At 46.6% G+C, this 24102-nt stretch overlaps 1 protein-coding gene across 4 annotated transcripts in view; it reads right to left on the reverse strand.

Moving 5' to 3' along the window:
- The window catches only part of ATP9B (ATPase phospholipid transporting 9B), a 183904-nt gene that overhangs the window by 94406 nt on the left and 65396 nt on the right, over nt 1-24102 (reverse strand). For all 4 annotated transcript variants that reach the window (XM_019643360.1, XM_019643362.1, XM_019643361.1 and 1 more), the window contains 2 exons: nt 15723-15803; nt 4852-4927 (listed from right to left, as the gene is read on the reverse strand). In XM_019643360.1, coding sequence (XP_019498905.1) covers nt 4852-4927; nt 15723-15803 — 157 coding nt within the window. The remainder of the gene's footprint in view (nt 1-4851; nt 4928-15722; nt 15804-24102) is intronic.

The raw sequence follows: 24102 nt of genomic DNA on the forward strand, positions 1-24102 counted from the left end.
AGTATAAGTTAATGAAAATACAAAAGTGTCACTGATGTTAAATAAGCACAAAAATAGAACAAGACAAATTACAAAATTAATTTATTTTTAACATTAGCGGAGCAAACAAGTCTCAGAGAAGGCTCAAAAATTAATCAAGCTAGAAACCAGCCCTAAAACGCAGATCAATTATCAGTGATGCTGACTCTAGGCTGGTGGTACAGTGTGAAGTATCCAACGCGAAATCTGAGAAATGACAAGCCTAACACAGTACTTCAATCGGAAAACCTACAGAATAAGGTCGGCATGTGCATGTGAAATTACGTAAAAGCGTTTAACAGAATTCCTCATGCACTTTTCTGTGTATAATCTTATTAAAGTTTGGTAAAGGCTCTCAAGTATTATTTCATTTAATTCTCACTAAAAGTGAGTATCGCTGTACTCAGAATACTGCAGTTTTTGAGTCTGTCATGCTAAGGTTTGATCACTGAAGTCACTAGAGTCCGCATAGCACATTTAAAATATGCTCCATTTTCTCTGACAAAGACTGAGTCAGCCTGTACACGTGGCAAAAAGAAACGGGGGGAAGGGCTAACCTGTTGACTTTGAAAATGAGACCAAATATGACGCATTCAGCAGAGTTAAGGAAAGACTGAATACGAGAACGACAAAATGTTGCAGAGAAAGGCTGACAGGCAGACGGAGAGAGCTATCAGCCAAGCGAAGTATTTTCTGACTCTAGCTACACACCCAGAACCTGGTACACACAGCACAGAAAGCGCCCGGGGACGGCTGCAGGTTACAGGTGCTTTTCTGGGCCAATCTCAACTGCCCTCCCATGGGGGGACCTGTGGGGACCGCAGAGCACATGCGTGCTGGGGACTTACTGCCGGGAAAAGATGGAAGCACCCAGGGGCATGGACACCAGTGGAGAGAGTGAACCCACGCACATGACACACCTGCCATGGACAGCCACGGGCACCACAGGAAGAGTGTGGGTCCGCCTTGGGAGTTAGAGGCCGAGGCCCGGACAGACACAGGGTGACAGACAGCTGGGACCTGCACCGGTGTGGCCCCACCTGCTGCGCACCCCAGGGGGGCCTTCAGGCCCGCAGGGAGTGATGAGCCTAGGCCCACTTCACAGCCCCCAAAGTGCCGGAAGGTCTGGGAAGCTGTGCCTCCCACCCCTAACCGGGGAGTACGGGCTGCGGCTGGGGCACGCTCCTTGCTGTCCCCACTTTTCCTGCGTGCTCAGCCAGAGGCTGTTTCTGTCTCTGTACCAGAGCTCCGGCTGTCCCTCCGGGCGCTCCTAGTGGGGGCTCCTTCAGCCGTGTCAATTCTGCATCAGGCCGAGCTTTCTCCAGAGTGGAGCCTGGCAAGCCAGCCATGGCGGCAAAGGGCCAGGCTGCTTTCAATATGAGCAGGTTGTGAGGACGAGCCTTGTAAAACCCACCAACAGTAAGTTGACGAGAGAGACAGTGAAAACAAACACCAAGATGAGAGAACACAAGGCCCCAAGCTCTCTGACATTAAATCGCTCCATCAAATCGCTGTAAGTGTCTAGGTCCTACCGGCGGTTTCTGTATCTGTCCCAGTCTACCACTCCAGACCCCCGGTGCACACGCCCCGCCGTCCCTCGCGAGGGGCTCATCTGTGCTTCCGGGGTTGTGGCAAGTTAAGGCGGGTGTGCGCCCTCAGGCACGTGTGGGAGACACGCAGCTCCGCAGGGCACTGCCCCTGCTCTGAGAACGCGACGCCCCCTGAACTGACGATGGGAAGAAGCGTGGCACCACAGGGAGCTGCCTGTCCCTCTGGGGACCTTCTTCTTCACGTCTGTCTGTGGTGTGGAGTCCTGGCTCCCACGCCTCAGTGTCCCGTGACAAGGGAGGGAGGCCCGAGTTGGCTCCACCTAGGAGGCAACTTGAATCAACTGACACAACTTTTTTTTGTTTGTTTTGTTTTGTTTTAAATATTTTTTTTATTGGGTAATTGGGGGGATGGGAACAGTGATGGGGAATTGGGGGAAGGGGAACAGACAAGTTGCTGTCGTTTTGTTCTTCAATCTAGTTGTGGAGGACGCCGCTTCACTGGCCCAAGTTGGCACCATCATTGCGCTCTTCCCTGGCGAGGCAGATCAGTCGCCGGCTTCTGGACAGCCGCTCACGCTGGCTGCTGGCTGCTGGCTACATACGGTAGCCCATGGCAACCCACTGCCACAGGGACTGCAGCCTACGCCGTCGCCAGCGACTCACGGCAGCCCAGCTCCAGGTTGAGCTGTTGTTCAGCATCTTAGCTGTGGAGGGCAGTGTCACTGGCCCTCATATGTGGGATCCGAACCGGGGCCCTCTGGCATCCCAAGCGAGTTCTCAACCATCGCGCCACTCGGCCGGCCCCTGACACAACTTTTAAGGTAAGGTTTACAAAAATGCCGGCCTTTCCTTCTCAACGTGTAATCGAGTAGAAAGATGTGTGTCCTCACACTACTGCTGGAAAGCCAGGTCCTGCAAACACCCCTCAGGGTGCAGCAGTTTGGAAATACACAGTCTTGCACATTCTCACATTAATAAGGAGTTTCAATAAAGAGGAGTATGGTCAAAAGATTTGAAACTAATGAAAAAAACTTGCATTTAAAAAATGTCCAAGCGAGTTAAAATTAAAGGCTCCTTATTTAAACCTTTGAAATGGATGATTTTGAAGTATTAATAATCTAAATACTCTCTTAGAAGAAAGCACGACCCTGTGGAACTGCAGTCTTTATGTCGGAGCATAAGCAAGGGTTCCTCGTGTGCACATGCAGGTCTGTGCCGCAGCCGGAGCTGCCCTGCCGAGGCCGCCCAGGGGCCTAGGCTCAGGAGAGGGCCGTGTGCTGGGGACAGGTCAGGAGGCTTCAGATCAGGTGGCTTCTGCCTCTTGGAGAAGAAAGGCCACAAATCAACAGTGCTGGGGATCAGTAACAACATTCTAATAGCCAGGGGACACAGAGCAGATAAAACGTCTGAAGGAAAAGGGACTCTTCCAGTATCTTTATGAATGAACTCAATTCTGATCCTTTACTCAGAAGAGGAAACAGCGGTGACCACAGACAAGGTAGAAGCCAGTGTCCGCAGGCAGAGCACAAAGCCTGGAGCCCAGCGCTGCTCACACGCGGCGTTCTGCAAACACTTCCCCACAAATGCTGAATGCAAGGTGCGGGAGGGCGACGGCTGTGGGGGCCGAGGGCGGCTCAGCTGGGCGCGAGCCTCGGTCCAGCTAAGCCCGGCCATGGGACGGGGACACAGCAGGCCTGCCGGCCACAGTCCTTCCTTCGCCCGTGGACAGCCCCTTGCTGTTCAGGGGGTGGGGGAGAGGGCGTACCCGACCCATGACTGTCACCAGTGTGAACACAAACACAGTCACGTGAAACAAGTGAGAGGACCAGATTCTGAGCCTTCCGCTGGCTGCACAGCACCCTCCATCCACGGTGGCTGTAAGACCCTCCCTGAGGGCTCCGCGGCCCGGGACCTGGCCCCGAGGTCTCTCCGTGGCGGGCTATCCTTATTTCCTCTAAGTCATAAAAATTCATCAGTATAAAGACATCAAACACCTCCCAGAGTTTCCCCTATTAAAATAGTCATATTTGCTATCAAGCTCTCTTTAAAGTTACAAACATCAGGACCACATCACACCTCCTTTCATTCTCTGCCCCTGAAAGATAAATGTGTGCAGCCCCTGGTAGCCTGTTTGACACCTTCGTGTCCACATGGGCCCCAAGGAGCACACGCACACAGGCCTCCCTTCTCCAGGCGCCAGGCACAGTGGCCGCCGGCCACCTTGGGTCTGGGGCCTGCCGTGTCCCTCCCAGCACCAGGCCTCACACAGCTGCCGAGAGCCCTGCACACACACACACACCTCCCCGCTGCCATCCAGCATATCCAGTCGCGTCTGTGTGTCCTTTACATCTAGGTTATGTCTCCCCGGAGGAGGAAGAGGCCCCGAGGGAGGTTTTCGGCTTGTCTGTGCTTGGGCCCTCCGTCCGTTCAGGGACACTCAGGATACTTGAAATCGTCTGTGTCCCTGGCCCCTGGCCCCTGGGCACAGTCTCTGTAAGGACCATTCCATTCGGCTCGGCTTGGTCTGGAACCGAGAGCCCACACACCACCAGCAGACGAGTAGACACATTCTCAGACAGGCACTGAGCAGACAGACAGCCCTGCTTGAATGTCCTCTCGTGTTCCTGTCCCCAACCAGCGTCCTTACTGCTGCCTGCTGCTGAGCTCCACTCCTGGTTCCATCAGCAGGTTCAACTACTTTCTGAAAAGGTGGGAATCATTTAGAATTCAATATCTGCCAGGAATGGAAATTTGAGTGGCCTTCCTGTTCAGACACTAGAAACACTCCGACACCCTCCACTCTCACTCAAAAGAAAACTCAGGACTTTGCGCCTGGCCCTTGAGGCCCTGCCTCACCTAACACTGTCTCTCCCACAGACAACCCGCCACACGGCCTCCTATGGGTCCTGTTACACGAACCGGGAGAGACAAGGGCCCTCTAACGTTACCACGCGCTTCCCCAGCTCTGCTGTGCTGCCTCTCAGGGAGGCACACCGGCAGGAGTGCGGCGAAGCAGGTCGAGACCAGCCGCGTGCCCTGCACTGCGCCACGCGGGCCTCTGACTCCGCACAGCGTGGGAAGCGCGGCACAGGCCTCGCCCTGGGATTGGCCCCGATCAGACGTGCAGGCCTGGCCACACCCACTAAACGGGACTGGACGTTTAATAAGATCCCCACATAATGCAGAGGTTCTGAGAAACACTTGTCTGGAGTCACTCAAACACACAAAGCATCGCCTACATGAGAGAGAGAAACGCAATCTGAAAACAGAACTAATTTCTTACCTGATGCAACAATGGTGCTTGCCCACAATGTGTTTTCTATGCTGAGACTTTCATGAATGGGTGGATCACTGTCTTCCTGTTCAGAGACAGAAAAGGAAAACAACGGTAAGTTACCAGTTTATCACTCAGACGTCAGATATCCACAGTGTGACCCAGGTGACCAGCAGGGAAGGGCACTGAAAAACAGCGTGGGAGACACGGGAATCAGACAGGGGGTCCTGGGAAGACAGGTCAGCAGGAAGCGCCAGGACGCTCTCCCCACAGCACACCTGCATGCGGCATCTGTTGGACGTACGGTAACTAGTTTAGAACTCTGGAGTCTGTTGAAGGCTAGATGCTTCCAGCGGAAGGATTGGCTGGTAAATTCTGGTTATTTGTGGTCAATTTCAGGACTTAGCAAGGCGCAGCCACCCTTCCCCACCCCCACCACAGGGCAGGCAGCTGCGCACGTATTCCTAAAGCAGGGAGCACACAGCGTGTGGGAGACAGGTGGGCAAAAGGAGGGACCCCGTCCTCCAAATGTTGGAGAATCTGTACTTTGATCACTGACTGCTGCTTCTGGTCACAGAGATGCCGACAAAGAGATGGGCAGCCCTCATTGGTAGATCTCCCCGCTCTGTCGCAAGCCCCTCCCCTTCTGGCTCAAGTGTGTCCAAGAGCCAGTGCTTCTACCCCGTTCATTTTTCTCTTTTTCTCCTTTTGGGAGCCAGCCATTAAAGACTGGGACATTAGAAAACAAGTTCATATATGGGGAAAATAGAAAGTGACTGCACTTGACTAAGGAAAGGTTCAGAGAAGACATAAGAAGACATTAAGTTTACATCTCAGGCTGATTCGTGGCACAGAGAAAGCCTACAAAAAGAAAACAAACAAACAAACAAACAAAACCACTGAATAATAACAATGACAAAAAAAAATCCAGCAAACCCCGAGGAAGGGGAAGAATTTGACTTTTAGAGCTACCACATTATGGTACTCAAATGTCCAGTGCTCAACAAAAAAACGACAAGGCATAAAATGAAACAGGAGAGTATGATTATTTAAAAGGAAAACATAAATCAACAAACTAACCATGAAAAAGATCTGATGGCAGATATACTAGACAAAGACTTTAAAAGAAAAATATTAAAGATGTTCAAAGAAATAAAGATGTGTAGAAAGTCAAGAAAATGACATATGAAGAAAATGAAAATATGAATAAAGAGATAGAAAATTTAAACAGAAACCAAAAGAAATTCAAGAGCTGAAAGTACAAACTGAAAAAAAAAATAATAATAATAATTCACCACAGAGATTCAAGGCAGATTTGAGTAGCCAGAAGAAAGAGTCAGTGATTTTGAAAATAGGATAATTATGTAGCATGAGAAACAGAAAAAGGAAAAGGCTGGAGGAAATTGAAAGGGCCTGAGGGATCTGTGGGGCAGCACAAACTGGGTCATTATACTCATTGTGGGAGTCCCAGAAGGAGAAGACAGAGAACAAGGGCAGAGAGAATATTTAAAGAAATAACAGCTGGTCTGGCCGAGAGGAGCGTGTTGGTTAAGAGTTGACTTAGGAGCGCCAGCTCTGAGCAGCAGGACCCCAGTTTGGATCCTACATGTGGGCCAGCGACTCTGCGCCCTCTACAGCTAAGATGGTGAACAGCTCTACCTGGAGCTGGGCTGCTGTGAGTTACTACTGGTGATGGCGTAGGCTGCAGCACCTGCTGCAGTGGGCTGCCATGAGCTGCCGTGTGTGGCTGGCAGCCAGCGTGAGTCGCTGGCAGCTGGCATGAGCTGCTGTGAGCTGCCGTGAGCAGCCGTCCAATGGCTAGCGAGCAAATGCCTCACCCGGGAAGAGAGCAATGATAATACCAACATGGGCCAGTGAAGCAACATCCTCCACAACTAGACTGAAGAACAAAAGGACAGCAACTTGTCTGTTCCCCTTCCCCGATTCCCCAACGCCGTTCTTCTCCCCCAATTCCCCAATAAAACCTTGAAAAAAAGAGAATAGCTAAAATTTCCCAGAGTTGATGAAAGGCATGAATATAAACATGCAAGAAGCTCAACAAATTCCCAGTGCGATGAACTTAGAGAGACCCACACCGAGACACATTATAACCAAATTTTCAAACGACAAAGACAAAGGGAGAATCTTGAAAGCAGCGAGACAGAAGCAATTCGTCACATACAAGGGACCCTTGGTAAGACTCTGCCCATTTCTCATCAGACACGTAGGAGGCCAGAGGCCAGTGGGCTGATATGGTCATGGTGCGAAAAGAAACAGAGCTGACAGCCACAAATCCCACATCCAGCAAAACTGTCCCTCAAAAGTAGGTGAGGAGTCAGACATTCCCAGGTAGACAAAAGCTGAGGAGTCTGTACCACTGGACCTGCCCGCCCTGCGAGGGACACTCCAGGGAGTCCTGCCGGTGACATGAGAGGACTTAGGCAGGAACGTGAAGCTGACTGGAGGAATAAAGATCTCAGTAAAGGTCAATTCCTGGGCAATCACCAAAGCTGGTAGATGGTGACGGTGGTTTGGAGCTGCACTTCGTCATCTACATAATTTAAGAAACTAATTCATTTAAGGAAAAAGGCAAAAATTATTATGCAAAAAGCTGGTATTACTGTAACTTTGGTTCAACAAACTAAAATTATATCTTCCAATATGTGCATTAACAACTGCACTGCACTCCTGGAAAAGTGTCAAGTATCAGCACAGATGTGTTACAAATCAACCTGTCAACACTTATTTAGTGGGTGTGGCAGGGTGTCCTACAGCCTTTTGTTAAGGACAAGGGTAATGCTTTTCAAATGTATGATACTCATAAGAAAAAAAAATGCTTCTGTGAATATTATTTAAAAACTAATATGCATCTATTTATATCTATATCTATAAAGGTGACATATCTCTTAAGTTGCTCTATGGAAACAACCAAAGTGTCCTTCGATAGATGATTAAAGAAGATGTGGTACATATACACAATGGAATACTACTCTGCCATAAAAAAGATGAAACAGTGCCATTTGCTACAACATGGACAGATCTTTTTTTTTTTTTATTGTTAGTTTCAGGTGTACAGAACAATGCAATAGTTACCCTTTTCACCCTCACAAAGTAACAACCCCCCTCCCCCCATCCACTGCCCTCCCACCCCCGATATCATGCTTATCTATTACAATTCCATTGAATCCGTTCCCGCACTCTACTCCACAACATGGACAGATCTTAACATCATTAGGTTAAGCGAAATAAGTCAGACAGAAAAAAGTCGAGAACTATATGACTTCACTCATGTGGAATATAAAACTGAAAGCAACAATGGAACAAAACAAACAAGAAACAAAAACTCACAGACACAGACAACAGTTTAGTAACCATTTTAGTAAGGAGAGCAGGGGGGCGTCAAATATATGGTGATGGAAGGAGAACTGACTGGGTGGTGAGAACACAATGGGATATACAGATGATGCATTACAGAATCGTACACTTGAAACCCATGTAATTTTACTAAGCAATGTCACCCCAATAAATTTAATTAAAAAAATAAATAAAAAAGTTAATGACTTAAAAAAAACGAAGACAACCAGATAACTACTAAATATATATATTATTACAATGGATACTTTTCATTAAACAAAAATTCAAACATAAGTTGTGTGTTGCTAATTATGCGTACAGATATCAAACATGGCCATGCATCAATGACAACAGAAATAATGTACAGTGTAGTTTTATCTCTACATTTTTAATGTTTATGTTCAGAGACAGAAATAACTTTTTAAGATCTGAGCACTTTTTGTCTAAATCTGAAGTCACAATCTATAAAGTATTCCTTGCAATTCTGGCTATGAAAACCTTTCTAGAATAAGAAGATTACAAAAGCCAACAGTCCTGCATCTAGAAGAAATATACGAAAGACATCAAGTATGGTAGCAAATTGTCTCTAAGTCTCTGTGGGGTGACAAGCCATACACTGCCCTGACTGGTGTGAGTCCTTAAAATCATGTCACCTCCATGTAGAATTTTATTTTATTAAAAATTGATCATCTGTTATCAGGATATATTTTAAGATAACAAAGAAACCAAAGTAATTTGCAAAGGAGGGATGAACTGAAAACACAGTTTCAAAAATGCAGGTAAGAAATCGCCGTTTGTGCCCTGGTGTTTCCTTTCGACATGTTCCCAAACCCTTTTCAAATGATGTGAATTCTGGCCCCTTTACTAGCTACTTGGAAGACACCTGCTCGATATTCGATTGTCTGATTTATTTGGAAGTCACAAAATCTAAACCAATCCTAACAGTTTCCAAAGTATTTCCCTAGTATTGTGCATACTTATAAAGTGCAGCTGTGCATTAAATTTACTTAGAGGAAGAGGTTGGGCTCACAGCTGCCTTGTGTGCACCGAGAGCAAGACCAGCGGTCATTGGGCTCCCTGCCTTCAAGCACCACGCTCAGCATTTGACTCTCAGGACCCCAAGGGACTTCCCTCAGGCTCCTCAGTATTGCCCTGAAAATAAGGCCACCACCCAAAGGAGACATTCCCTCAGCTCTCAGCCTTGTCAGTATGATGACCGTGGTGCTGTTAGGTGTTTAAAACACAGGTGGATGCTGTTTCTGAAGAAACAACTCATGTTAAGCACACAGAGGAGAGTTAATGTACCTGCAAATCGGAGAGTTCATTCAGTTCATTCAAACATGGGTTTGGTATCTAAATACATACCTAGTGTTGGAAACAAGAGCCGTTGGAAGAGTTAAGACATAGCCTGTACCTAAGTAGTTCCCAGTTTAGTCCAGGAGCTAAACAGGACACAACGAACTGACAAAATGGGGCACAGGGCAGACAGAAAGGTGGCAGAAGTGCAGTGGCACCTGAGAAAAGGGGCTGCAAAGAAATCTTCTCACTGATGGTATGTGCACTGGCTCTGAAGACGCAGGAGCCGCAAGATGGCATGAAGACAGGGGTCTGTCTACGATACATGCCGATTCCAGGGCATGCCCGCTTCTGCTCCTGTCCACACTCACTCCCATTTTCACCGTGAAGTCCCCGAAGGGTCACTTCTTTCAATTACAGTTTGTCAGGTAAAACACCGTATGCACTTTGCTATGTTTGGTAGTTTCTTACACTATCCCAATATAAATACGCACATCTGTGGAAAGAGCCTGCAGGGGAGGGTCAGGAGAACAGCATGGTACCTGTGCTGAGACAGAAAGGCCATCAGGCCAGCACCTCCGGACATTTCATTCCCACACCAGAGGTGGCATTACAGATTTGTACATGTGTCTGGATGAACCAAGCTCACCCACAGTGGCCAACGTGCCCTCTCTGCGGTCCTGACAATACAGGAGAACTGTCGCGCCGTCTGCCTTGTGTGGACCTGCTCCTGGTCTGGGCTCTTCCACAGAAAACGCCCAGTGGGGAATGCCTTTTGTCCCCTTTGTTAATAACCAAAGTTGCTGTGCAAGGTACAGAGATAAAAATTGCCTAACTCGGAACGAAATCATCCAGAATAGAATTTTCCTTTCGACTTTGATGGTTTTACAGAATGGAGCAGGAACTATGTCTGAACTGCAATGGCCAGTTTCTGATGCATTCAGAGAAGGTCATAGCATGGAACTCTAATAAACACTGATGGAGACACACCAGTCTATATGTCCTCACCCCGATCTCCAAATGGGGTCCCCATGCACGTTCATCTAGGAGTTTTAGCCACAGCCAGGCAAACTGAGTGTCTCATTGGAGTAAATCCTGCCAATTGCGGAGTCACATATTTATCATTCAAGGTATGAAACAAATAAAATTATGCTCTAATGTGGATTCTGAATTATTTCCACTGTAGCATCTAAATTCCCACATTTTTTTTATCCCCCCAGATGGCGAGCTATGTAACTGGTGCTGACCTGACCTTCAGAGCACCTAGCCCTGCGCAGGCACAGGGTGTCCAGTAAGTGAAGGCTCAGACGTGGGACCGTCTCTCATTTCCAGGGGCCCTTCCCACTGCACTCAACAGACGTCGGCAGCCGGCCATCCCTCTCAGCCACGCCATCCTGCCACACTCCTTTCAGCCCCCCCGCCTGCAGCCGCCCATCATCAACTGACCACAGAAGCACAAATGAGTACCATTTTATTAATTTAAAATGCTCCTATGGTTTCCTTAATATGGAAATTTAAAAATTATTAACACAGGCATATCTCTTAGTATTTTCACATTGTGTCAAACTCCAAGAGAAATAAGGGCATTAAAAATTATTAAAATTTTATAAGGCTTTCTGAACTGCAAATAAAAGGCTCTATACCAGTGGGTCTCAACCTTCCTAATGCTTCGACCCCTTAATACAGTTCCTCATGTTGTGGTGACCCTCAACCATAAAATTATTTTCGTTGCTACTCTATAACTGTAATTTTGCTACTGTTATGAATCGTAATGTAAGTATCTGATATGCAGGATGTATTTTCATTGTTACAAATTGAACATAATTAAAGCATAGTGATTAATCACAAAAACAATATTCAATTATATATTGTGAAATATTTATTTCTAATTACAAATAAATGAAATTTTGTTTTGAAGCATGGAGACGGATAGAGGAGCGGTGTCTCGGTTCCTAAGACCATCGAAAATATATGTTTTCCAATGGTCTTAGGCGACTCCTGTGAAAGGGTTGTTTGACACCCCCAAAGGGGTCACGACCCACAGGTTGAGAACCGCTGTTCTATATTATTTAGTTTTAGAAATTTAAGTTGGTTCGCCCACAACTCTTCTACAGCTACTTAATAATGTGAATGCTTCTGTCTATTTCTAACGCAGGTGTGTGCTGAGAAACACACACGATGCAGCGCTTTTCAGTTCTGTAATAACAATGCCAGACTTTCAACATTAAACATTTTTCTTATATGGAGAAAATCATTACAAATGTTCTTTAATAATCTCATATGCTGGGTCTTCAGAAAAGTCATGATGCATGTTTGCAACAGATGGCACTTGTTCATTTTTGGAAGTACTAGAGTCATTCGCATTTATGTTATTGTTATGTCATTTGACAGCTCTGACAGTTCTAGCTTCATTCTAAAAAAAAAATTGAGCAATTTGGTTGAGTTTTGGAGATTTTACAACAAGTTGAAGATGGAAGACCAAACTGTGCGTTTTTGCCATATTTTATTGTTTTACATCCATAAAGGGAAGAATGCGTGTCAAGCTTGTGAAAAGTTGCATCAAGTTTACGGTGACAATGCCCTACAAGAACGTCAGTGCCAATGATGGTTCACGAAATTCCGTGCTGGTGATTTTGATCTCAACGACGCTCCTCGGTCAGGGAGGCCCACCGAGGTTGATGACGACAAAATAAAGGCACTGATTGAGTCAAACCCAAGTTACACGACACGAGATATTGCAGAAACACTGAACATCCACCACTCAAGCATTCACGACCACCTGAAGAAGCTGGGATATGTAAGCAAGCTCGATATTTGGGTTCCGCATGCACTCAAAGAAGTTCATTTGACGGCGCGTATAAACATCTGCAATATGCTCATTAAACGTGAGGAAAATGATCCTTTTTTGAAGCGACTCATAACTGGTGATGAGAAGTGGATTATTTACAACAATGTGGTGTTCATACGGTCTTGATCCCGATGTGATGATTTGCCTCAAACGACATCAAAAACAGACACTCATCAGAGGAAGGTTATGCTCTCAGTGTGGTGGGATTTTAAAGGTGTCGTATTTTTCGAGCTCCTACCAAGTAACCAATCAATTCCAATGTGTAATTCGAATGTGTACTGTCAGCAATTGGGCAGTTTGAATGAATCCATCATTGAGAAACGTCCAGAGCTTGTTAACTGTAAAGGAGTTGTGTTCCATCGCGACAATGTGAGACCACACACAAGTTTAATTAACCCTCAAAAATTATTGGAGCTTGGATGGGACGTGTTGCCACACCCACCATACTCGCCTGACCTTGCGCCATCAGACTTCCACTTGTCTCGCTCTCTTCAAAACTCCTTGCATATGGTATAATGCTCAATTCAGATGAGGCTGTAAATCAGTACCTTGTTCAGTTTTTCACAAATAAAGACAGGTTCTTCTATGAACGAGGAATTATGAAGCTCACTGAAAGGTTATCGAACAAAACGGGCAATATATCATTAATTGATCTTTGTTCTTTATATAAATAAATGATCTTTGAAAAACAGACAAAATACGTCATGACTTTTCCGAAGACCCAATAGTACAGAATAAAGAATGGGAAGATGGGAAATAAATCATCTCTAAATTATTTTCTCTTTGGGTTTCCTTCTCCTTAATGTTATATAGTTTGAAAAGATAAAATATGCTTTGGGGAAGATGCAAAATGTTACAATTTCAAGCTGTCTCTCAATAGTGTACCCTATTTAACAAACAATAGAGAATTGCTTTAGAAAAGGAGAGCATTTTGACTGGAAAAGACATAACAGTGATAAGTGTGCTATGGTTTGCAAAACAAATTACAGCAGAAAATGAATTATAAAAAAGATGAAATGTGAATATCTTGTTAAAGGACTATGAGTACTGCTAATATTTCAAAACCGGCTCCAGCTCCAGTTTTAAACTCCAACTTCAGAGAGAATAGCTATGCCTTGAACAATAAGCGAAATGAGCAACGTCAATAACCACGAGTCGTTTATGTAACACAAAAGGTCACAGGGTCAGCACATTATGTTGCGCTGACACTGTTTTAAGGTGTTAAGTGAAGCAGACATTACCCACAATGAGCATATGTATGTCAGACTCTGCAAGGACAACAAAATACAGGTACAGCTACCGAATTACTGTTCTGATTCTCAGCTACTCATCTAGACCAACACACAATAAACGTGCTTTCTCCTCTGCACACTGTACACTGTAAAAAAACAAAACAAAACAGAAGCGGACATCACTTCTAGAAAGTTCAGTTGATATTTTGGTAATTAAACTGAATTCCATTTTCTAGTTACAAAACTATCGGGTTGTCGGAAAAGTCATGATGTATTTTTGCAAAGAAAAACAGAAAAATTACGTCATGACTTTTCCAACAACCCAATAGTTACTTAGCATGTTTCTTTCTTTCTTCCTTCCTTCCTTTTTGAAAAATGCACACAAAAATAAAGATTGACCATCTACATAATTCAGGACTCAAGGCTGATCTATTTAAAAGGAGTGAAACAGGACCTTGTTAGAAACACAAAACGAAGGCAATGAAAGGCCGCTATTTGGAATTACATGACCTGCCACAATTCATACAAACGCAATGTCTCTTAAATTAACGAAAATGCCCCTGAAGCCAGGATCCCAGGTCGCCCCTGTCCTCTGCACTGGAGCTGACCCCCCCCCCTCAGGGAAAACGGGCATTTGCAGCATTTTCTTCCTCATGTGGCAGCTGCATGCATGGGCTACAGGTGGTCCCATCACTCTCACAGTTGGCCTGTAGGGGGACTGGGGAGACTGGGGACATGAACAAACTCAGGGGACTGCCCTTATGCTAGGGGAACCAGGGAAGGCAAAGAAATCTTTTACAAACACCAGTACTATTATCTCTCTTCTAAGCTCACAGTCCGTAAGTGGCTGTTTCCTTCCCTTGACAAGATCATCAGGTCAGCCATCCCTTCCCCGACATCTGCACGCTCAGTGGCACGGACTCAGTCCCCCCGAGTCGCACACACTCAGTCCCACGCTCAGGGGTGGAATCAGTCACATGCTCGGCCGCACACAGTCACACACACTCCGGGATGACGCAGTCGCACATGCGCAGGGGCCTGCGCCTTGCGGCCTTGGGCTCCTCAGCCACCTCACTCGCTCTCACTCTGACACTGATGAGCGTCCACACGTTGTCCAGCAAACATGTCCAACTGTCAGCATGGGGTAAGCAACAGAAGTCTGTGAGATAGGAAGAAAGCAGATAATGTTCCAAAACAGTAGCAGTGGTTAAGGCGGTGACTCGGAATTCACTGCACTCAGGGTGCCTTTTGGTAAGACTTTTTCTCTCATACGCTAAATTCTTTAATATGAACATGCTTTTTTTTTCATAAACATCTTTGCAAAAATGCAAAGCGATCGATCCTAGCCATTCCAGAACTTGGTACAGAGCATCTATTGCCAGGACCCGGTCCTGCTGTTTCCGTGAACACCTGGCGTGTTGCTGCTGGGCCCTTGTTTCTGCGCCCCCAGATGGCACAGTATCTGGCACGTGACACCACCTCAGCGAATGCTTTCTGAAATGATGGCAACTGCTCGCCAGTCCGTGTGTGTGACCAAGGCTGGAACAAACAGAAATCTTATAAAAAATAGCTGTGGCCATTAAAAGTAAACTACAGTCACACACTAAAACCCCTTCAGCATCATAAAGCATTTACAATGCCAGCATAAGCTGTTAAAATCAGACGTTACTTGGTCCTCCAGGTCCCATTAACTAGTCAGTGGGAGAGGGGACGTCAAGCTGTTCCAAACACCATAATAAAGAAGAGTGCAGAATAAAATACACACATGCATATAAGGAAATGGACACCCACATATGCGTCCATCTAACCAATTACTAAAAATCAAGAAATGATGTGATATCACAGATATCCAAAGTCAAACCTGAAATAGCTAAATCACTTCATTTTAATGCCTCATAATATTCTAAAGGACGAGGATCTTCTCAAGAGTAAATATGCTAGAAAACAGAAAAAGACGTACTGAATGTGTCCAAGGAGATATCTGATCCAGGAAAATGTAAGAACTGGAAACATTTTCTAGGTTTTCCCTTTTTAGTTCAAAATTTCTATTTCAACTTATTCTTGATTTAATTCCTCTTTCAAAAGGAAGGTCTGTTTTTAACTTACATACACGATGAACACGCTTGTATTTAACAGAAGACGGGACTCACCCTGGTAAACGTGCCCTCAAAGCTGTGGATGTCCAGCTGTGGCTTCTGAGCGTGAACATAAGCGCTGATCGAAAAGAGGTCCTGGAACACAGAGCATCTAAATTAATTACTTCCAATTAAACAACAGTTCTCGAAAATTCCTCAGTTACCAATTAACATTTTTATGTATTATTTACCAAAAGAAGTTGATTTTCTATACTTTGGGTGCCGACATTATGAATTAGGACGGAACTAAAAGAAATCATTTTCAGCTCAGCAGAGATGTGGCGATTCCTCGATTCCTCAGACCACTGCTACCTAATGACAGGTGTGTGTCGCGAGCACCTGGGAGACACTGATAACTACCCACGGCGCAAGCGGCCCCACTCCAGTTTTAAAGGTGGAGCTGCGTGTGAGTATCAGAGTTGGATGAGTAGCAGAGAATTCAGTGCCAGTGGGGTGGAAGTCTTACATCGCGACCTGGTAAATGCCTCGCTCTGCATACGTTTTTGTTCCAGGAGCTACTGTGCTCACTCTAGATGTCGCCTCCCCTGAAGCCATGCAGACAGACAATGCCTGTCACCCGTGCACCCCGTGACCTGCACTTACAAGGCTGTCACTACCCACATCAGGCGCTACCTTCCCAGGGGCAGTTCTGAGGCAGACAAGACACACCCTTTGGGTGGCCCCACTCACTGGCCATGTGTGACGTTTAAACAGCAAGTCTCCACAGATGAACCCTCAAGCACCTAATTTTCAGATCATCATAAAAGTTGCTCCCTGGTCCAGAAAGGTTAGTTTTATTAAAATAATAGAAGTTACATTAAACAAACAACGTATTGATAATAAACTTTCATTTTTTAGTGGTGCATGATCATTTTTATCAGGAGGTCACAGAGGACGTACATACTGGAAAGTCCCTGCTTGCCTGGACTCTGACAAAAGCGTATCCCACATGGGGTTTTCACTGGGCCGCCCACCAGACAGCCCAGGAAAGAGTGACTTTGCATCCACAGTGACCGGCTGACATCTGACATTGTGGACAAAACCCCACCGGGTGCAGGGATGAAGCTTGTCCGAGTTCTGGAATGTGACTGCAGGTTTGGGTAACCAGACAGCAAATGAGAAAGTGGACGGAAAGGGGCCAAGCTGACTCACTTGGACCCAAATAATACTGGGTGAATTATGTCCACAAATGGCGATTGTTTACACTTGAGCTTCTTAGGCTAACGTTTTCAAAGTCTTTTAAATATTGATATTTTAGTTGTTTTAAAAAAATATCCCTAACTGGTTCTTAGGGATACAATACAGAAATTAAACAAATCTGTCTTGTACCAAAGGGCTGATATTCGAATGAGATAATGACTTAGCATCCACATACGAAGGGTTACAGACTCTGTGCCCCACGCGCAGCGCCACGCGCACAGGGTGGGGGCAGTGGCACCCTCGTGGCCGTTGTCCTCTCCTGTCTGCTTTCCCGGCTGCCCCCGAGGAGGACCGGGCCCCCTCTCCACCTCACCAGCACAGGTACCAACAGGTGCCAAAATCACGCGAGATGCTTGTTGCAGTCAGAAAGAGGCTTCTAAATTTAAGGGAGGTCTGAGACCTGAATGCAGGTCTCACGGAACAATCTGGTGATGACTAACAGAATTAACGAGGAGAGAAGACTAAGCACCCAGAAGACCAGCAGTTCAGGCAAGCCCACCGCACAGCGGGCTGAAGGCTGCCCGGCAACAGACCAGCCTGCAGCCCGCAGGCTCCCGCCTCTGAATGGGGTAGGAGACCCGCGCCGTCCTCCCAGGAGCCCCAGAGCTGCACATGACGACTGCTCCCATCCACACTGCTCTCCGGCTTGGCGTGGGGCTGGTGCCACGCCTGAGGCAGGGCTCTCAGGGCACGGCCTGGACCCTGTGCTGGACCCGACACGATCTGCCAGGAGCCGTGCCAAGCTGAGTGCAGGGACAGCCTTGCAGAGACACCTCGGACCTGAGGCAGGTGCTGTATTCGGACCCCTCAGAGGGATCAACTATGAAAGCTGCATGCTAGCTGGGCCATCGGGGTCACCTGAGCTGCCTGCCATCAAGGGCTTGTGCCCTGGTGAGCCGCTATCAGCCCCAACCTGCGAAACCCCCCCCCCTCTGCCACCAAAGCTGCAACTGGGAGGCCATTACAAGGACGGTGGCCCCTCCACAGCCCCATCTGTCTCAGGGGTACGTCACAGCTGTCACCTTGTGGTTGGCACTCGCAACCAGCTGAGCCTGGGCCCGCGTCCCTCACCTGCGGCCGCACGCAGGCCTCAAAAAGGCGGTGTGGTACTCAGGGCTGCCGTCCCTGAGAGGGCAAGGGCTGCTTGGGGCCACTCCCAAGATAAATGGAGGAGAGGTGACTGAAAGGACAGGGAGCTGGGATTGCTCGTGACGACACTGTGACAACAGAGGAAACAAGCCCAACCCTGGGCGGGCAGATGGACAGACAGATGGACAGACGGACGGGGCTCCGTGGTCTCTGCCTCCCCATTTGTACACATGCCCACCCCCCTACAGCCCCCGCTGAGGAAACTCCGGGCTGCCCGTGCGAGCTCCTGCCCACGATTACAGCTTGAAATGCAACGGGGACAGCTGGGTTTTCTCAGATGGACCTGATGGTGACTGGGAGCTATTTTCCCTGGCTCCAGCCGGGGCCCTAAGGGGCATCCCGACACCAACAGTGCAGGCTGGTCTCGCTCAGCCGGGGAGGCCGAGCAACAATAGTTCTGCTCCTACTGCTGCTATAAAGATGCCTCGGCCCAGGAGTGGCCTGTGAGCAGAAGTGAACACACGAGGCCTGAGAACGCCCGCTTGCAAGAAGGCTGGCCCCGGGCTGGGGTCTGGGGATATGGGGATTTCAGGAGGGTCCCACCATTCCCTGGTAAGAAAGGCTCACTGCGCCTCAACTGTTTATTCAAACAACCTGGTTTACGCCAAACACCTGCCCCCAGGGAAAACCCGCTGCAGCCTCTGCTGGGCGTCCCCCCTGAGCAGCACTTCACACTGTGTTCCCACCTGAGCTGGGGGACGCGGGCAGCCTGCGCCAGTCCCTGGGAGGGCTCTGTGGGGGCTCCTGTCTGTGTCCAGTGCTGCCTGTGCTCTGACCTTTCACTGGGAGAAATCATGGCCACGGGCAGGCTATCAGCTGAATCCTGTGATCCCTCCTAGGAATCATCAAAACTGGGGGTGCTCTCGAGGGTCCCCCAACACAGAGTGCCATTTTTACAGCTTTTGTTTTCTGTTTTGTTGCTTTTGCCTCAGAGCAAAAGGTTTGGGCATGACTGCTAAAACTTAGAAAATCATAGACTTCCCGACAAAGAACAAGAGGTCAGAGACTGGGACATCACCGCACGAGCGAGCGAGAGCGAGAGGGAGAGAGAGGAGATGGAGAGGTCGGGAAGGAGAGCCTCGGGAGGGGCCGAGCTGTGAGAGCTCACTCTCACCCCAAATGTCCTCATGCACAGCACGGATTTCAAGCGGCTGAGGAACTGCAGACCTCAGCGGCACCCGCTGCGGGAAAGACGGACTTCGGAGTCTGACTTCAGCCAAGTTAACACCAGTGAAAACCAAACAAAACACAACGTTTCAGAAGAACCCAACAGAATCCAGTCTCCACAATGTGTCACTAATAATTTTGAAAATACGATCCAAATTTCTAGACATATGAAGAAACAAGAACTCAAGATCCTTATTTAAGAAATAATTCAATAATGACTAACTCCGAGATGGCCAGACACAGAATTAAGAGATGAGAATTTCAAAGCAGTTATTATAACATCTCAGACTCAAAGGAAAACATTCTCCCAAAGAACAAATAGGAAAATATGACATAGAAAAAGAAAACATATTTAAGAAAAAAGAAACAAATGGAAATTACAGAATTGAAAAAAATACAGTATCTGAAATACAATATCTGCTGGGCTTAACAGCAGATGGGAGATGACAGACTAGAATCAGTGAGCTTGAAAACAGGTCAAGAGGTAATGGATTTGAAGGACACAGAAAAAAGATTTTGAGACTGGATATGTAATTGTAACTGGGCTCCTGGAAAAAGCAGAGAGGGAGAACAGGGAAGAAAACCTACTTGAAGAAATAATGAATGAAATATGTCAGGTTAGTTGACAGGCATAAATGTTGATTTAGGAGGCCCAGAAAAGCCCTGGACAGATGAATAAAGTGAAAAATACTGAAGTCACACTGCTATAAAAAAACCAAAGATAAAGAAACATCTCAAAAACACTTAGAGAAAAATGACACACCACATACAGGGCACAGCTGTCACACTAACACCGATTTCTCATTGCAGATACTGGACGCAGGCAACAGTAAGACAAACATTTAAAGTGCTATGGGGGAAAAAACCCTGCCAATCCAGAATTCAATATTCAGCAAAAATATCCTTCACAAAAAACAGGTGAAACAAAGGTATTTTCAGATCAGCAACAATGAGAACTCACTGGCAAACATGCACCACAAGAAATGCTAATAGAGGTTCTTTAGGCTGAAGGGAGGTGGCACCCAACAGAAATGCAGATCTTCAAGAAGGAACGGAGAGGAACAAAAATGGCAACTATCAAAAGGAAAACAAAAGCCCTGTTTTTCCACTTAATTTCTTTATAATATGTAGACATAATGCATATAGAAGGTATACGGCTGCAAGTAAAAATATGTGCACACGAAAAATGCACAATATGCATTTAGCATGAAGAGTAGGTGGATGAACGGATCTACTCAATGACAAGGTTCTCACATGTTATGTGAAGTGATACAATTTCAACTTTTCACAATAGACTTTTAGTTGAATGCATTCTGAAATCTGCAGCAACTAGTAAAAAACGCAAAGAGGAACAGCTAAAAAGCCAATAGATGAAGTAAAACGGAATTCCAAACATATTCAATTAACCCAAAACTGAGACAGGAACTGAAGGAACGTGTGAGACGCTCGAGGAGGCTGAAGGCCTGAGGGCCCAGAAACAGAGCAGGCGGTGGGGTCGGCTCCACACTCTGAAAAGCAGAGCAGGGGAGGCGAAAGCTCCGGGAGGACGACCCGATCCACGGGTAAGAGCAATAAAGGTTCTTCGTTGTGATGACAGGTAAAAGGGGGGAACTCGGTACCAACAGGGAGGGTGTTGTCATTGACTGGCAGGAAGCTGAAGCACTTCCCATTTGATATCATCCTTTTTCTCTGCAAGGCCAGATCATCTGACGAGAGAACGGCACGGGGAGGGCAAGTCTGAGGGCACTGCCACTGAGAAGAGCAACCACAGTGGGTGACAGGGTGGCAGTGACAGGCACTTCGCTATGTTGTCTGTGGTGATGATTTCCGGGTGAATGGAAGGGTGCAATTTAATTATGTGCAAAACTGTTTGCCAACTTCACTTCAATACAATTGAAAACACACACACAAAATGACTACAGGCAGCAGGTACTAAGCACCAGGCTAGAAATGGTGACCATCAATTTATGTTTCCACCTCTGGCCTCCGTTCTGAGAGATGCACAACAATTCTTTTTCCCGTCCTTTGGAACTGTTTTTATTTCAGCAATCATACATCCTGCTCTGAGGTCTTCCTTTCCACCTGAGCTTTTTTCATGGCTTCTGTTCTGTGAAATCCTCTCAGATTTCCTAATATCCACTCGAGATTTGTACTGATGCGCTTCTGCTCCTGGAACACCGAATTTACCTTGGCTCGGCTTTTCAGTGTACACGGTCTTCCCCTTTCCTGTTGCTTCTACACGTGTTCAGTGAACCCTTCGGAAAAGGAGGCAGGACAGCTGTGGGTTCCCACAGTGTGTGTACAGGCCCCTCCTTCTCAGATTCTCCTCTGTGGGTGGGAGCCCAACTGGTGGGTTGTACGAGGTGTGATCCAACAATACGGTGAATGTTTAAATAAAAAAAAAATTATTAAAGTAAAGGATACATTGCCATTAATCCCCTCAAAATACTCCCCCTCACTTCAAACATACTTATCCCGTTGTGCTTGCCACTTTCTGAAGCAGCTGTGGAAGTCCTCTTTCGTGAGTGTCTTTAGTTGTGCTGTCGTGGCTGCCTCAATGTCCTGAATCATTTTGATTTTGGAGAGGAGCCAGAATTCGCACGGTGCCAGATCCGGTGAATAAGGTGGATGAGGACACACCGTCATGTTTTTATTTGACAGAAATTGCTGTACCAGAAGCGATGTGTGACACGGAGCATTATTATGATGGAGGACGATTTATGGCACACTTTAAAACACACCTTCTCTCAACTGTAACTCACACCTGACTGACTGCACCGAACAAGATGGAACTTGTCACACACTGTTACTGAGGTTTGACGCGCTGCTTCCCGTATTGAAGATACTGCTTTTCTGCTGGATGGCACTCAGCAGCAGCATTCACCGTATTTGTTGATCACACCTTGTATGTCATCATTCAAAGAAAATACTCTTTAATGGAAAATAGGCAATAGTCTAAAAGTGACACAGCTCCCTTCATTTCTGGAAGAAACATTTACTATTTTGCTGCGTACATTTCATTTATTTCCTACTTGAATCTAGGTGTGTGAGGAACATACACATATTCATGTTGCTTAGAGTTCCTTGAAGAACTAGTGTGAAGTCACTGGTTCTAATAAAAATGGTGACCATAACAATAATTCTGAAAGGAGCATCTCGTTCTGAGCGCCGGAAAACCCTCAAGAGAACGGGCTGCAAAGTCTTGGTGCACGCCGCCCCGTAAGACGGGGAAGGGGTCAAAGACAGTCAGTGGAAGGCAAATGAGGAGCCGTGTGATGACAGAGGGCGTTCCCCACCCCTCTGCCCAGCTCCGTGTAGACACAGCGCCCGAGCTCTGGATGGGCACGTGCTCCCGGGAAAGGACACAGCCCCCAGCAACCTCTACAGCGACCTCTCACCGCGGGGCGCACTTTGTTGATGAGCTGTGACGAGAAGGGATGTGTGCCACGTCTGGGACAAAAGCATGCTCCACGCCCTGCCTCTCCTGCTGGCCAGGCTGAGGGGAGCAGACATTTGGGACAGGTGAGTCACATATCAAGGGTGACAGAACTGTCTTCTCAGCCTTCGACCGCCCACCTCTGGGATGTTGAGTGAAGGAGAAAAGACTTCTCTCTGGATTTGGGGGGCGGGAGGGGGGGAGGATATCGACACAGGAGGCAGAACCCACTCTAGACTTTACAGCAGAAAGGGGTTTAACATATGAAATGAGATATTTCCAACATGAGAGGAGGGGATGAGGCTCATGACTGAACCTCCAAAAATTACTCATAGAATGGTACCAAAATGATCCTCCGTGGAAAATACTGTTGCAACTACTGACTTCAAGACACACCAATGGAGCTGGGACTGTAGGGTGCAGAGGCCTCCGTCCACACAGCAACTGCACCTGAGTCCAGGAAGGCACCTGCCAGCAGAGAACCCCCAGTGGGCAGAAACATGACTCGTCCTGGTTCCGGACTTACAAATTCTGTGAGAGTTCATGTCACTTGGGAAAAGCTCATCACATACCTCAGGGGGGCCTGGGAAATACATTTAACTGCTTTTCGTGTTTCTAGAGAATAGAGACGCTACACCAGATAAAAGGTGAACACACCAGCTTACCACAGGGGGCCTGCTATTACAGCTTAGGCTATATGTTAACTAATAAAAAGTTATTTTCATGTTAATTAAGTCAAGCTAGTTTACACAAGAAGAGATAACACTGTACATAATTTTAGACTTATGAAAATATGACTAGAATGTTCAACAAGCAGCCAAATGTCTCCTAGGGTAGGGCAAGTCTGAGAATCAGTCATCACTTAAGTATTATACTGTCACAGTAATTTTCAAAAAATAAAACACGCACAGAACAGACTACCTTTGAGACATGGAAATAAAGAGCAAGCCAGCACCAGTCCTCATTTGTACACGCTCTTGAACGTTTAGGAAAATGCATTTCATCTGGTGTATTAGACATCAAATGACTGAATAATGGCACAATAATGAGGATGTCATTTGAAGCTTTTCATGATAATCTAAAAATCATTCTGAAGTTTTCAATAATGTAGGAAAGCCTCTGCTATTAGGTCAAGGGCAACATTTGTTCGCATTACTTAAAGGTCATTAAAATACATCCTTAATCATAACATGTGGTTCATTACAAATAAAATTGCCTTTCGTTCAATAAAACTAATTAAATGTAAATGGTATTGTTTACTGCTATATGGATCTTTTGAAATAAATCAGCAAGTCATGATTTATTGAAAATTACCATGACCTCATTGTTGCTAATAAATTTGCCTGATCACAAAAGCCAGAAATGGATTGCGCGCACATCTCCGGTGCCTGAAACGGGTGCCTTCTAGGCAACTGCAGCCCTGAGAGCGGGCGAGGCTGCTGA

The sequence above is a fragment of the Hipposideros armiger genome, unplaced genomic scaffold (genome assembly GCF_001890085.2).
Source record: "Hipposideros armiger isolate ML-2016 unplaced genomic scaffold, ASM189008v1 scaffold_77, whole genome shotgun sequence".
In the NCBI taxonomy this organism is placed as follows: domain Eukaryota; kingdom Metazoa; phylum Chordata; class Mammalia; order Chiroptera; family Hipposideridae; genus Hipposideros; species Hipposideros armiger.